The sequence below is a fragment of the Agelaius phoeniceus genome, chromosome 1 (assembly GCF_051311805.1).
Source record: "Agelaius phoeniceus isolate bAgePho1 chromosome 1, bAgePho1.hap1, whole genome shotgun sequence".
Lineage (NCBI taxonomy): Eukaryota > Metazoa > Chordata > Aves > Passeriformes > Icteridae > Agelaius > Agelaius phoeniceus.
This window is the reverse complement of record NC_135265.1, coordinates 3,938,156-3,952,944: the sequence shown is the minus strand read 5'-3', so window position 1 is coordinate 3,952,944 and position 14,789 is coordinate 3,938,156. Positions and strand designations below refer to the sequence as shown.

Sequence of the window (14,789 nt, the reverse complement as noted above, 5' to 3'; positions counted from 1 at the left end):
TTGGTTTTGCTATTACATTCTCTTGTTTTTTGGGTTTTTTTGGGTTTTTTTTGAATACACATGTCAAAAGTTGGCCTTGTTCAAGGGAACAAATTAGGGCAGAATGTTGAGGTACCATCCACTCACTCTGGCAGACCTGTTGGGATAATTCTCCAGCAATAAATGCTTGTCTATAGGCTGAATTTCACCATTGTGTGAAGACACAGAGATATCAGATGGAGAATGAGCCCTTTGAAGGTGCTTGCTTTTGAAAAGTTGATGTTTCCCAAAGATCAGAATGTTGTTCCTGAAATTTATGAGCATTCTTGAGGGCTTTTTAAGGGAGAGGATCAGGGTTAGGGAAGTCTCCATAGGAATTGAAGAAGTGCAGCATGAAAGGACACCTCATTCATTCCCCATTTATTTTCCTTTTGCCTGAAAATGAGCAATGAGCCTGCTGGAAAACCAATACTTGAATAGTGATAAAAACACAGCTACTGAGCTCTTATTTAAAAAAAAAAAAAAAACATAAAAAGGATGCAAGTCACATATCCCTGATTTTCCTTTGGAATTCAGCCCTACAAATGTAGGGAAGACACTGGGAAGAAGGAGTCTCTGTTAGCCCTGTTCTCTGCCAGGCTCTTGTTGGGTGGCACAGACACTCTGATGAGTTTCAGGGGTTTCCTGAGGTGTCCTGGGTGTTCTTCCCTGTCCTGTTCCCAGGTTTTATTCCAGGTTTTATCCAGTATTACTGCTGCCAAGCAGGCTGGTCAGGCAGCTGAGGAAGCACTCAGGCCTCACCAGCTGGAGCAGAGAAATGAGGCCAAAATTGTGTGTATGGGAAGGGTCTGGAGTCTGTGAGGAGCTGCTGAGGGAGCTGGGGGTGGTGAGCCTGGAGAAAAGGAGGCTCAGGGATGACCTTACTCCCTCCAAACTCCTGACAGGAGGTGTGGGGAGGTGTGGGGAGGCTCAGCCTCTTCTCCCAGGCCACAAGTGACAGGACAAGAGGAAACAGCCTCAAGCTGTATCAGGGGAGGGTCAGGCAGGACATCAGCAGGAATTCCTTCACTGGAAGTGTGGTCAGATGTTGGAATGGGCTGCCCAGAGAGGTGGTGGAGTTCTCATTCCTGGGAGTACTGAAGAAGCCACTGGATGTGGCACTCAGTGCTCTGCTGTGGTTGTTGAGGTGATCTTCAGTCTGAGGCTGGGCTCGATGCTCCTGGAGGTCTTTTCCAACCCAGATGACTCAAATGATTCTGTTCCACACCACAACTGATGCTTGAAGAAGCAGCCAAAGGAATCCTCACAGTGAGGGTTGTCCCTACCTTGTCATCAGCATGGATCCACATTATATTTTGTACAAAATATGTTCTGCATCTTGGTGTCAAAGGCAGCAGCTAATCCTCAGCTGGTTAAATGGATGTGACCAAAACAAAGACTTCTCCCTTCTTCTGGGAGAGGAGGATTTGAGCTACAATATTTTTAGACTCTCTGACTCGTCTCAAAGTTCATGCCCTTGCCGCTTTCTGCAAAGATTGTAATTGAAAACTGCACATTTTTGGAGAATGTTCCTGCAGCCCTCAATCATCTGAACAGTTTGTCCTGGCTTCAGGGGGATGGTTCATGGGAGTGAGAGCTGGAGTGGACGTGGCTTTGAAAGTTCTGCATCTCTCTAATCTTTGTCAAATGTTGTTTGATGAAGCTGGGAAGTTGCTTTTGCAGACAAACGTAGGAAGAACACATTTTTAGGAGGAGACTGGCTGTTCTTTTTGGCTTTGACTTATCTGCATATTAAAATATGCATGTTTGTGAGACTGAATCTTTTCATCTGTGTCCCTCTAATTTGCCATCTTTTGTTGAAACTGTGTATTTTCTTTCTTGATAACTCCTGTTACGAGTGTTATTGGAAGCTTGTAAAAAATTCTTTACTTCTAAGCCAAGAATTCACATGAAAAGCAAAACTGTTGTATAAAAGGCTGTTTTAAATAGATATTAGCAAAGTAATGAGTCAGGGAACAGTTACTTAATTAGCTGGAGACTTATCTAACATCAGAAGAAATTCTCGTTGTGTAAGGCAGCTGAATTTGCACTTGTAACACTTCAGATATAAATTCTAAATGTCCATCAAGATGAAAACACAAACTGCTTATCACTCAGTTTTTATTACCACAGAATTAATGTTGGCTTCTGCCTTTTGGTTTTTTCCATTTGCCCCTGTACCCAGGGTGAAGAACTGAGGAGCTGCTTCCACAGATCTATATCTAGAAATCATGTATGAAAATTTTTCTGTTAAATTTCCTCAGTTTCCACTAGGAAACTTTCTTCTTTTTCAATGAAAAGCAAAATGACTGAAAGCAAGATGATTTCACTGAAAGCAAAATGTTTAATTTCAGATTTCAGTTTCCCTAAGCAATTTCTCAAAGGTACAAAACCCAGCTGCAGTGCTGCTGGTATCCTCTTCCTCCATCCCTTACAGATTAAATCTCTTGAGTATTCTAGTTTAAAACATCTTTAAATGAATATGAAAGCTTTTGTGCGCTTCCTTAGAGAATATTCAGATTATTTATAAATACACTTTCAAAAGAAGGACAAAGGCTTAGAAAAGGCTTAGGTGGAAGTTTTCTTTTCCCATGAGCATATTTCATTTTTAAGAATAACGAAGCAAAACAAATGCTTCTGTTATTGCTTTCTTCTCTAGCTGAAAATGCATGTTTTGTATTTTGTATCACCTCCTGTGAACTACGAGGTGATAAAGTGAAGGGAATACATTGCTTTCTCTACTCAACACAAGATTTTGGGCTCAGTTGAGTTGCCCAGGCAGGGAATGTCTCAGGGCATTTGAGATCCTGCAAGTCTCTTACCTAGTTTCCAGTCACTGTTGAATGACAGCACAGCCTCCCATTGATCCAATGTTGTATTCCTGTGGTTTTACAGCTTTTGCAGAGGACATATCTCCTGTTGGTTCAGCTCTTCTGGGGTCTGATCTTTGAGCTCTAAGAGCACTACAACTGCATTTCATTACCTGCCACAACTCAAGGCCCAATACTTCCTTTATAATGCTCCATGATTTACCAGAGCTGTACTGGTCTGCTTCATCAACAGCCTCTAATGAGCCTTCATTAGTGTCTGTAGCCTAGAATAAATAAATGATCTTCCAAATTTTATGTTTTCCACAATGAATTGTTTCTCCCGCCAACCCCAGTGATGTTCTGCTATTTTGTATTTTCCCTCTAGGTTGGTTGTTACTTGAAGACCCCCAAGTACCCAATTTGGCTGGTCTGCAGTGAAAGCCACTTCAGTGTGCTCTTCTGTTTGGAGAAGGATTTACTCAGTGACTGGAAAACGGGACGGAGGTTTGATCTCTATTACTACGATGGCTTGGCCAACCAGGATGAAGAGATTCGCTTGACAGTGGGTATGAGCAGCTCCCTGAATCTGCATTTCACCTCTGGGGGGGAAGAGAGGAGGACCCAATAATACATACAGTGATGGTTGCTGGCAGTGAGCGTTAATTTGTGTGCTGTTGCCTTATTTCCATAATTAGTTTTGGTGATTAATTGCATTTCGCAGGGAAGTTTTGAGGATAAGCTCTTGGAAGGGTTAACACTGAGCATGTGTCACTTTATACACACTGGGAAAAAAATTCCAGTGGTACTGATTCCCAAGGAAAAGGTTGTGATCTCTGGCTTATTCATACTCCCAGGATTACAAAATATGTTTCTCTACTCCCATTCTCCTTCATGTCATCTCACTGTAGTAGAAAGTGCATGTCTCCAGTTCCTCACCCTATATGCCTGTAAGAAAATGAGCAGAGAGGGTGAGGAAACATGAAATTCTGCCTCCAAGGCAAGAAGATGCCAGTACTCTGCTAAAAAAGTTTAGTCTCTTACCTGCCTGGAAGCACAAGCCTGCAAAAGATCTTCCAACTTGTTACACTCCTTCTTTCAGGAGGCCATGCCAAATTACACAGCTGCTTTTACAGTAAATACTTCTTCAACTGGAAGGCATTTGGATGAGTATTCTGATCCTTAGAAAGCACCTACTTCAATACATTCTCCACCACTAAATCCCTGTTTGCTAATAATATCCTACTCACCTTTTGTTTTCTTTCCTTTGGTACATTTATACAATCTTGCCTGTGATTCTTTGATAACCAAATTCCTTCTCAATCTTAAGGAGCCACTCTACTACAGTCTGCTCTTTAGAAACAAGTTGTCTCTGTTCCTTATTTGCATCAACATCCAGGTTTTTGCACAGGCTGGGTGTTGTATGTTCTGCTTGAGTCCATGTGGCAAAGTTGTTTCTGTGCTGGGAGTTCTGGGAGTTTGAGCCCCTCATGAGATTTGGTAGTGAGTTCAGTCATCTTTCTGCCTGTTATTTATCCTCTTACTTTAAAGAAAATCCCTGTCATTCTACTGCAGGGGTCACATGATATATTAGCTCCAAAACCAATCAATTTTCACAGGACTGTGGTTGCCAGCTGGTTCCCACATCCCAGACAAAAGTGACATGGATGATACAGCTCAGCACAGGACTAGAGACACATTTTTTCTATTGTGTTGTACCACATAACATCTGGTCCAAAACAGGTGTCCTTATGTGTCTTTCCATCACCAAGAATGTTTCCAAAATCATGAGCTGCCAAGCCCTCTAAGATCCCTGGATGAGAAATTCCCCAGAGCACATATAAATTTTTCCCTTTGCTGTCCAACCTGTCATGGCATTCCTTTGTGTTTCTCCTCAAAGCCAAAATGTGCATGGAGTTGTAGATATCTCTTTGTTGTGGCCATAGACCCTTCCAGGGCTGTGTCCCAGTAAATTCTTTGTTATCTGTGAAATTCTGCAAAAGGCAGTAAAAATGCAAATACTTTCATCATTCCACAAAAACGCTGCCCTGGTTCTGGCTGTGCAGTAATCCCTTGCTAGGTCTGGAGAAAACTGTAATTACTTTACATCCAAAAAGGCAACACTGGCCAAACATCTAAACCCAGCACACAGGAGCAGATGGAAATATCAGAATGCTAAATATTGCTGGAATTTCCCTTGTGGAAATCCCAGCTATGGGTGATTTTTAGGCAGCATCACCTGGAGATGCAGCATGAGGAGCTGGGTGCTGCCCCAGGGACATCTCCCAGCAGCAGGAGATGTTTTTGCTTTATTTGAGCAAAAAGTTGGATTCCTTAAAATGGGACTCTTGATTATAATTAGGTAAAATTACCATCAAGGTCACATTTCAGGAAATATTAAAGAAATTGCACTGGACAAGAAAGGCAAAAAAGACAGAAGAGTAGAACTATATTTTGGGAGTAGCAGCAATTGAGAATCTGCTTCTCATACTTAACCATTTGCCAAAATGTAGACAAGAAACATAAAGTTCCTTCATAAAAGCAGATTAATGATATCAACATACCATCATAAAGAGAGGAAAATAACAATAAATCTTTCCATTGGGGTAGAAATTTTAGATAGGCAGAGAAGAGCTGTAACAGTGCTGGCACTCAGTTTCTCAGTAATTAAGGGTAGAATATACATATTCCTTTTCTTTTATTCTTAGATACACCTTTATATTTTTTTCCTGTTTCTTTGAATGGAGACACTCCATTCAAACCTTTTGATTGGAAGAATTCAAGTCTAAAAATTACAAAATTCATAAAAGTTGGCCATGAGTGGGAAAAGCAGCCACCCCAAGTGCCTGTCCTGCTACCAGGGCTATGGTCAGGACAGTGGCTTAGGTTGCACCTGGAGAGGTTTATAGAGAAAAATTTCTTCACAGAAGGGGCTGTCAAGAACTGGAGCAGGTTGCCCAGGGAAGTGGTGGAGTCACCAATCCTGGAAGTGTTCAAAAAAACCTGTAGTTGTGGCACTTGAGGACATGGTTTAATAGTGTACACAGTGGTGGTGCTGGATCTATGGTTAGACTTGATGATCTTTGAAGTTTCAACTTTTATTATTCTAAAATTCTGTGTTAGAAACTCTTCAAAATTATGATTAAAAAAGGCTCTTTTAAACTTAAAAGATTTCTCTAAGTTCCTGATGATCTAGAGGAAAACCACCAGTACTTCATGTACTTTTAAATATTGTCCGTTTCCCTCTGCTCTGACCTTGCAGTCATCCAGAGTTTTCTGCATGCGTTTGTACCCATCAGATCAACACACAAGGGAGAGCCAGGTCCTCTCTGTGACATGAGAGAGCCAGCTAGATCTGAGACTGGCAGCTGTGAATGGCCAGGACAGTGCCCTCCCATCCTGTCTCCATCAGTCTCACTGAAGCAGACCCAAATCCTGCACGCTGCCTTGGCATCGTGCTCCATTGGCTGGGCGACAGACAGAAAAAGAGAAAGGAAAAAAAAAAACAAACCAACCTTGGGCTGCTGCAGTTTAAATGTCTGACTCCAAAACAGGAAACAGCTGAGCAGACTGACATCCAAGCTGGTGGCAGGATGTTTTGTCCCTGGGAAGTTCAGCTCTACTTTCACTGGTGACAGATGCCGTGGCTCAGACAGTGACCTCTCTGTTTTCCCTGGAGCTGTGATGGCCTCTCTGCCCCCAAGGAATGGTCACGGCCTGGGGAGGCTCCCTGGAGTTCTGTAGGAGCCATGGGGGGTTAGGATCCTGGGGATGGATGGAGATGAGAGATCTCTGAAGGCAGGGCTTGGAACTTGGGGTTTATTGCAAAGGGCCTGGGTGCAGGGCCCTGCTGGGAGCTGCCAGACACAGCTCAGAGCAGGGCTGAGAGAAGAGAAGAGAGTGGTAAAGAGAGAGAAGGCAAGAACGTGGTAAAGAGGATTAGAGAGTAAAAGAGAGGATAAAAGAGAGAGTAAAAGAGAGTAAGAGAATGAGGTTCCTGTTACCATACCATAAATCTTCTTTGCTGAATATTCTAATTCTCACTAACCAATTTAATTCAAGATACAAATCCTATAGCATTCCCATACAGCCTATAAGAATCACTACATTACCATACTGTGTTACATTTTAAACCCTAAAAACTCCTCTTTGGGCCCCTTCTGCCAAGCTGGCAGGGTCTGCTCTGACCCTTGGGCCTGTCTGCAAGCAGAGGGTGTTGTTCCATCAAAAGGGGATCACCTTCAGCTGGCCACACCATTGTTTTCCTGTTGTTCAGTAACTGAGGTATCTCAAAGCTTGATTTCATTTCAATCTCACTTATAGTTTCCATATTCTCAAAATCTTTTGCCAGGCAATCATATTTATAAGGCTTTCCTGTTTTATCTTCCCCAACAGTGTTCCACACAGCATCTTCTTCTCCTGTCTGTGCATTGCTTGCTGAGCAGTAAAGGGAAAATCTTCTTTTCCAGGGTGGAATGGTCCTAACCCAGTTCAAACTGGACTCGGGGTTTCACGTTCAAGTGTAGCACCATCACTGTCTTTAGCATTTGACTAACAAAATTACTCAGTAATTACAACATCAATTGCAAAATAAAGGCCTCATGACAGCCCTGCAGCACATTTCAATCATTTTCATCAGAAAATGATTTCATTTTCTGATCTGTGGTTTTTCCTTGAAACCTAACCTGGCTCAGTGGTCAGTGGTGGATGTGGCAGAGGTTGGACTCAAACCATCTGAGAGGTCTTTTCTGTGGGGTTCTGTAGGAAGAAAAGGTTCCCCAGGCACTAACAATGTCTGTTTTGTCTCTGCAGATACAACTCAGGTGTGCCCTGAAAATAAAGAAAACGATCTTACTCCTCCACTTGAGCACTGTATTAGGACAAAGTAAGTGAAATTCCAGTTTTTCATACAGATACATTCAATTGTTGACACAAGTAAAATATGTGAGGAATCTCAAAAAAAAATTCAGCAAGTAAAGCTGAAAAATTAATGCTTAAAAATCAGAAAGGATCTGAATGGGCCGGGCTGTGTTAATATATTTTACACATTTAATTGTGTGCTATTGTAATTAACACTGAACTGTCCAAGGTGTTCATTCTTAGAGGAACCTTCACTTCCATCACCAAGAACTGACTGAGCCAAATTCAGTCTGAGAGCACAACTTGGTTGCAACGAAATCTAAATCTAAATCTAAATCTAAATCTAAATCTAATATAAATCTAATTCCCAAAAGTGCTTGATTGCAGAGTTATAATGAGAAAAGGAGACAATTCATTCAATTTTCATCAGTCTTTTCTGAAAAACAAAAGGGGGACCTGGGTGTTATTTTCAATGCATGAAGGCCCATTGAAGAGTCTCAGTTTTCTGTGGAGAGCACAGGGTTTGTCAGGTTTTGTGCAGTCATTCCTGACAGCCCTTAGCTCCTGTGCTCTCCTTACAGACAGGGATAATTCCTCTCATGTTGGGATTTTCATGGCCATTTGGAGGCCTATATAAGCAATTCATCCAAATCATACTGAAGTTATTGGGAACATTTTCAGCTCAGTGAGACATGAAAGAAGCAAAATGGAGAAATTTAACTGGGCAGAAAATTCAGCTTTATATCAATTCCAGCACGGCTTTGGAAGTTACTATCTGAATATCTCTGGAGCAAGAAGTGAAAGCCTCTTTGCCAGAGACCATAACATTTGTTAAATCAGCCAGCCAGGCAGCTTCAGGTTTCTCTTGCAGTTTCCCTCCTGTCCTTGCTACAATTTGCTCTGCAAAAAAAAACCCCAAAAAACCGGTAGCAAATAAATAAATAAGAACAGTGGCTGCCAGTGTGTTGATCAGAAGATCACTGAAAGGTAGAAGAGGCATCCTGCAAGGTGACAGCAGTGACATCAGTCCAGCCTTCCTGCACATACAGATTTTATGGATTCCTCATTTCCAGTGACACATCAGCATGATTGCAAACTAAAATAAATAATGTATAACCTCAGAAAGCCCCACAGGGAGAATAATGCATGCAACTACTTAAAGTCTTAGTATATCTTCCACTCCTGGCATTGTGTCAGAATTACACAGTGGTGGTGGTGCTGCTGTTTGTTTATTTGAAGTTCCCTACTTTCATCTGCTTGAGAGGTAAATTACCAGCAAATTCCAGTGTCAATTTATTTTGTTTGTAGCATTCTCAGTCTGATTTACCCTGAGCAGGCTGGCTCCTTGTTTTCAGTGTGCTCCTTTTGCTTTGAGGGTATTTATCTAAGCGTGGCCTTGCTGCAAGAGGTTTTTCATGTTAAATTTTTTTCCTGTTTTTTTTTTAAGAACTTTTTCTTCCAACTACAGAACACCATATAAGTAAAAGTAAGAACCAACCCAAATAACCAAATTTTTAGCAATTTAGGGGATTAAAAAATTTATTTTTTTAAATGATACAACTGTGGAAAACTCCCCTAAACTAATTTTTAATAAAGCAAAGAGCTGTTCCTTATTTTGATGAAGAATTCATGATGAAGACTTCTCTCTTCAAAAAAGGCAGGATAATTTCTCAGGCAGAGTGGAGAATTCCACAGTCTGGACATTCAGAGCTGAGACAATAAGCTATCATTAATTGGTTTTAGTCTTAATTGAGAGTTTTGCTTCTATTCACATGCCTCAGTTCTGTTTTAATCCATGACAATGGATTAAATTAAATTGATTAATTAAATTCATTTAATTAAGCCCATTGCTTACCCCAATACCTGAGCACCACCATCCTGTAGCATACTGAGTTCTGTGCCTCATATCTGCCTGATCTTTGTTCTCTTACCCTCTCCTAAAGGGAAAAACTGCACTGGTAATAGACTGGTTTTGCATTTAGATAGTAATAATAATAATAATAATAGTAATAATAATAATAATAATATCAGAAGAAGAAGAAGAAGAAGAAGAAGAAGAAGAAGAAGAAGGGTTATTTTGCCTCTGTAGGAGGAGGAGGAGGCCCCTGTTTTCAGTCCCTGTTGTGTAAAACATCAGCAGAGTTCAGTTCTGAGTTTAGAGCAGGGAACCCTTCAGCTGGCTCTGGAATAACCAGTCACCACCAAGTACCAGTGTAACTGCAGGTCCCCAGAAAAAGGACAAGTAAAAGTGAATTTTTTGTGGCATTTATTTATATAATAATAATAATAATAATAATAATAATAATAATAATAATAATAATAATAATAATAATACATTCTATTTAGTTTTTAATAATAATACTACTCATCATTATTTTTAATAATAATAATATTATTATTATGAGAAGAGAAGGGTTATTTTGCCTCTGCAGGAGGAGGAGGCCCCTGTTTTCAGTGCCTGTTGTGTAAAACATCAGCAGAGTTCAGTTCTGAGTTTAGAGCAGGGACCCCTTTGGCTGCCTCTGGCATGACCAGTCACCACCAGGTACCAGTGTAACTGCAGGTCCCCAGAAAAAGGACAAGTAAAAGTCCTTTTCTTGTGGCATTTAGTTAATAATAATAATAATAATAATAATAATAATAATAATAATAATAATACATTCTATTTAGTTTTTAATAATAATACTACTCATCATTATTTTTAATAATAATAATATTATTATTATGAGAAGAGAAGGGTTATTTTGCCTCTGCAGGAGGAGGAGACCCCTGTTTTCAGCCCCTGTTGTGTAAAACATCAGCAGAGTTCAGTTCTGAGTTTAGAGCAGGGACCCCTTTGGCTGTCTCTGGCATGACCAGTCACCACCAGGTACCAGTGTAACCTGGTGGTCCCCAAAGACAGGAGAAGTAAAAGGGCTTTTCTTGTGGCTCTGAGCCCCAGACATCTGTGGCAGCAGTGGACTCTGCCCAGGGATGTCTGGAATGTGCATCCCTGTTTTGTTTTGTAGATGCCGTGCAGACAACTTATCCTGTTCTTCCCTGAGGAATACTCTCATATCACAGTGCTGATCCTCAGCACTGGAGGAAATAACATCTGTTAGCTCAGCCTGAGGGGGACCAAACTCTCCTCTGCTCTCAGAACCTGAATTTAGCAGGGTTTTTCATTAACCCTCTGTGGTAGTGAGGCTGTGGGATCCACGATTTCACCTGCTGGCTGTGAACTGAAACACCCAAAGGGGATTTGCTGGATGAGAGAAGAGCAGAGCCTGGGCATTTCATCCTGAATTATTGATGTGCTCCTGAACAATACCAAATTGTCAGCACAGGAGATGCTCACTGAGTGCTATTCCAGACTGAGCATTGTTCAGGGCCTGACCTGTTCCTCCTCAGTTCCCGTTAACTGCATGACCCTTGGGTGAGGTTGTACTTGAGGCAGGTGGGTCAAATGTAGTTTTCCTTTTGCTAATCTGATAAATTATAATTGAATCAGCAGCTAGAAAATGCCTCACATTGCAATTACACTGTGGCAGGATAGTTTGGGGAAGTGATCACCTGCATTGTCCAGGAAATTTTGTATCTGTTTGGAAATAAAAGACTTTTTCAGCATCTGTGAGTGAGATTCCTCACTCTTTGACACCTTTTCTTATGCAGATGCAAGAGGGGGAAGAACATTTTGGACCTGTCTCATAGAAGGAAACAGAGAAGGCTGCTTTTTTTGGTCTAAAAAATGGTTTGAAAATAAACCCAGGAGATGAGGCTTGTTCTGAAAATAACCTTCAGTCCTGCTTCAAAAATTCTGCTCTGTTTAAGCTCTTTATGGAAAGCCAGTTTAAATAAAAGCCAATTCCTCACTGCACAGTGATTAACAACTCTTACTAAAAAGTAAAGAAATGGTGTCAGCAAGGTGAACAATCCCACAGGGCACAGTGCAGGCTCATTTGGGGTTTTTTGGTCTCTGTGGATCCCTCTCAAAGCTTTTATCACCCTGGTGAGATAGCAAATTGCACCTTGGGAAGATTGTACTCAAAGATAAGTGAGTTATCTTTGCAGACTTTATCTAAGCAGACTCATATTATGATGGCATTACCTGACAAACCCAATGGGGACAGAAGGTGGCAGTTGTTTTTTCCATTTGGTTGTTTAAGGGTGACATTGAACTCTCTGACAGGGACAGCTCTCACCTCTGGCAAATACCAGATTTAGGTTGAATAACCCCAGATGAAACAAATTCTGCTTTTAATTAAGATGTGGGGCATCTCTGCTGTGTATTCCTGCTCTGTATTCCTGGGATGGAGGCAATCTTTCTGCAATTCTCAATTTGAATTTTCTCAGCGAAGTAAAAAACAGAAGGAAAAAATTTCACAACAGCCCTCAGATGGTCACTTCCTTTGAGACATTGCCCTGAAGACTGCAAGAATTCAGCTTTTGGTTTTGTTTTACACTTAATTGGCTTGCTCAGCTCAAGGACTGAGCTGCCATACTCCTGCTGACACATCCTGTCCTCGGTGACAGAAAGAATGTGGCACTGGCAGCTCACTGCTCCCTCCACCCCCTCACCAGTGCCTTACTACTCTGAGACAGATTTTCAGAACAGATATAAATACTCAGCACTGGGAATGCAGCAGTTTAGTTCCCAGAAAATGGGGACCATGACCTTGCAGATGAGAAAAGCCACAGGGCAAGGGTGAATCCATGCCACGAGGGGTGAGCTGACTCACTTCAGGGAGGTGACTGCAGAGCACCATCCTGCTTTCACCAGGTTTTGGGGCAGATCTCTGTCTTTTGCCATGGTTTGAAGACACTTTTTGTGGCAGATTGAAGATTGATGCCCCCTTTGCATTCAGTCACATTGCTGAGGTGGGCAGCTGAGCTGTGGCAGCCAGTGCAGAGCCAGGAATGAGAAAGGTGGAAGGTTCCAGAATCATTCTGTTCTCAGTGTCCATCTTCAGGGTCATGCTGAAGGAGGAATAAGGGCAGAGAAAAGCAGAACCTCAGCACAGGAAAAGCAAAACATCACCATTAAAGTGAGCCATGGAGTGCTTGGAGGAGCCAAGGTCAGGAGCAAAGGTCGGTGCTCAGTGAAGTGATCCAGGCACAGGATCTCAGAGTCACAGAGTTCCTAATCAGGGCTAAACAGAAATAGCAAAATAAGCAAATTGCTTACTGACAGCTGAGAGTGAGTATTTTGGGTTAATATTTATTTAGGGTTAATTCTTGTAGCCATCTTGGGCATTCCCTAATTATTCTGTCCAACATGAAGGTCTCTGTTGTGAATCAGCTGCTGCTGTGTTGCCCAGAGAGGCTGGAGAAAGGGTCAGGACAGAGACATCCAACCTTGGCACCTAAAATCAGGGTACAATTCCCTCACTTGTGCTGCATTCCCTTTGGGATGGGATTAGTTACCTAATTATTCTGTCCAACATGAAGGTCTCTGTTGTGAATCAGCTGCTGCTGTGTTGCCCAGAGAGGCTGGAGGAGAGTCAGGACAGAGACATCCAACCTTGGCACCTAAAATCAGGGTACAATTCCCTCACTTCTGCTGCATTCCCTTTGGGATGGGATTAGTCACCCTAAACAAGCCCATCCCAATCTCTCCAAGCTTCCCTGGGTGGATCAGGGGTGTGGGTTGGCCTTTCAGGTGATGAACTGATGGATGTGAATGATTTCATTTCTAGGTGGCAAGGAGCTGTCATCGACTGGAACGGCACAGAACCCATCTTGTGACTGATCTGAGCTGCTCTTTATTTGGGAAGACCAAAAGGAAATGACTGAATGAGCACATTCCTATTCCCACCAATACAGGAAATAGGGCAGTGGGAGATGAGGAAGAATGACAAGGTTTGCAGGCTGGCAGAGTTTCACCTCAGTCACCTCGTGCTTCAGATATTTTGCTTTTAATATAAACAACACTGACGTAAATTCCTTGTCACTGCCCTCAGCATAAAGCTCCTGAGGGCAGGCTGGGTTCCCACCACCAAATCAAGGTTACAGATGAAGCTCTGAAGTCATCAACGTCCCCTTGAGGTCTCCTGCTGGATCCACTCTGTATCCTGCAATTGTTTGGAAGCATCTGATGGGAGATGCTGAACTCAGATTTCTCTCACTTTACAGCCTTCTCTGTCCTGCCTTGTTCTTCCTTGAAAAAGCTGCAGTGCCACTATAAAACATCATCCAAGGAACATATATCCACCTAGTTACCTGGTGTTAGCAAGCCTAAATAGGCTGGTGACCATCTGGGCTTTTTTTGGGGAAAGCCTGGCCTATACCAAGTTCTTGTTGTGTCATAAATTTGCAGTAAGGATTGTGGTTGTGTGTTTCCAAAATAATCCCATTGGTAGTTCCTAGGTGCAGCTGGTGTGCAACAGTGCCTCATGCTGATATAGCTCATTTTTCTATCTGGTAAGAGGCAGCTGTATCAGTGTCTTTACATGGATGCCCTTATTTCTACACAAGGGTTTACTCACACCCAGGTGGCAGATCAGAGCTGGGGTTTTGCTTCTCCATAACTACAAGGAAACAGGAGATTTGTTAGTTTTGAAATTCAAATGGTGCCTATCTGTGATAAGTACCAGTTTCCATGGTTAAATAAAATGCATGGGCTGGAATGAGGTACTGTGGAGATGGATACTGAGGTACTGAAGCCACAGGTTGTACTCTGATTAATTCTGCTTTAGCAACACTTTACCAAAATTGGGGCAAGTTACTGTGCAAAAGGTTGGAAAAAAATGCCTCAGGGAAAAAGGCAGATAAATGGTGTTTCTAGAGGTATTCTTCTCTTGAGAGTGAATATTTCATGAGAGTTCAATAAAGGACTTTTACTTCCTGATGCTTATTGTAGCACACCTTCTTCCTAGGCAGTGTGGAAACTGCTCTGGGTCCTGAAAAATGGGTGGAAAATCAATTTCCAGCAAAAATTCTATGTTGTTCTGGGTGTAGGGTGCAAACTGACTGTGCAAATGGAGATCTCAGGGAATTAGCACTGGAGTTTGATTTGAAAACCAACCTGAATATAAGTTACAAAGGAGTGCCAGAAAGGTTGAGATGGCCTTTGGAAGATCTGCCTCCCCCTTTGCTTCTCATTCACATCAAACTGTCACAGAATGG

General features: G+C 42.0%; 1 protein-coding gene across 2 annotated transcripts in view; it reads left to right on the top strand.

The window, feature by feature from the left end:
* Window positions 1-14,511, top strand: part of MINDY4 (MINDY lysine 48 deubiquitinase 4) — an 83,402-nt gene extending 68,891 nt beyond the window's left edge. For both annotated transcript variants that reach the window (XM_077186748.1, XM_077186698.1), the window contains exons 16-18: window positions 3,214-3,394; window positions 7,638-7,710; window positions 13,361-14,511. In XM_077186748.1, the coding sequence (XP_077042863.1) occupies window positions 3,214-3,394; window positions 7,638-7,710; window positions 13,361-13,409 (303 nt within the window). In that variant the 3' untranslated portion in view covers window positions 13,410-14,511. The remainder of the gene's footprint in view (window positions 1-3,213; window positions 3,395-7,637; window positions 7,711-13,360) is intronic.
* The last annotated feature ends 278 nt before the right edge of the window (window positions 14,512-14,789 follow it).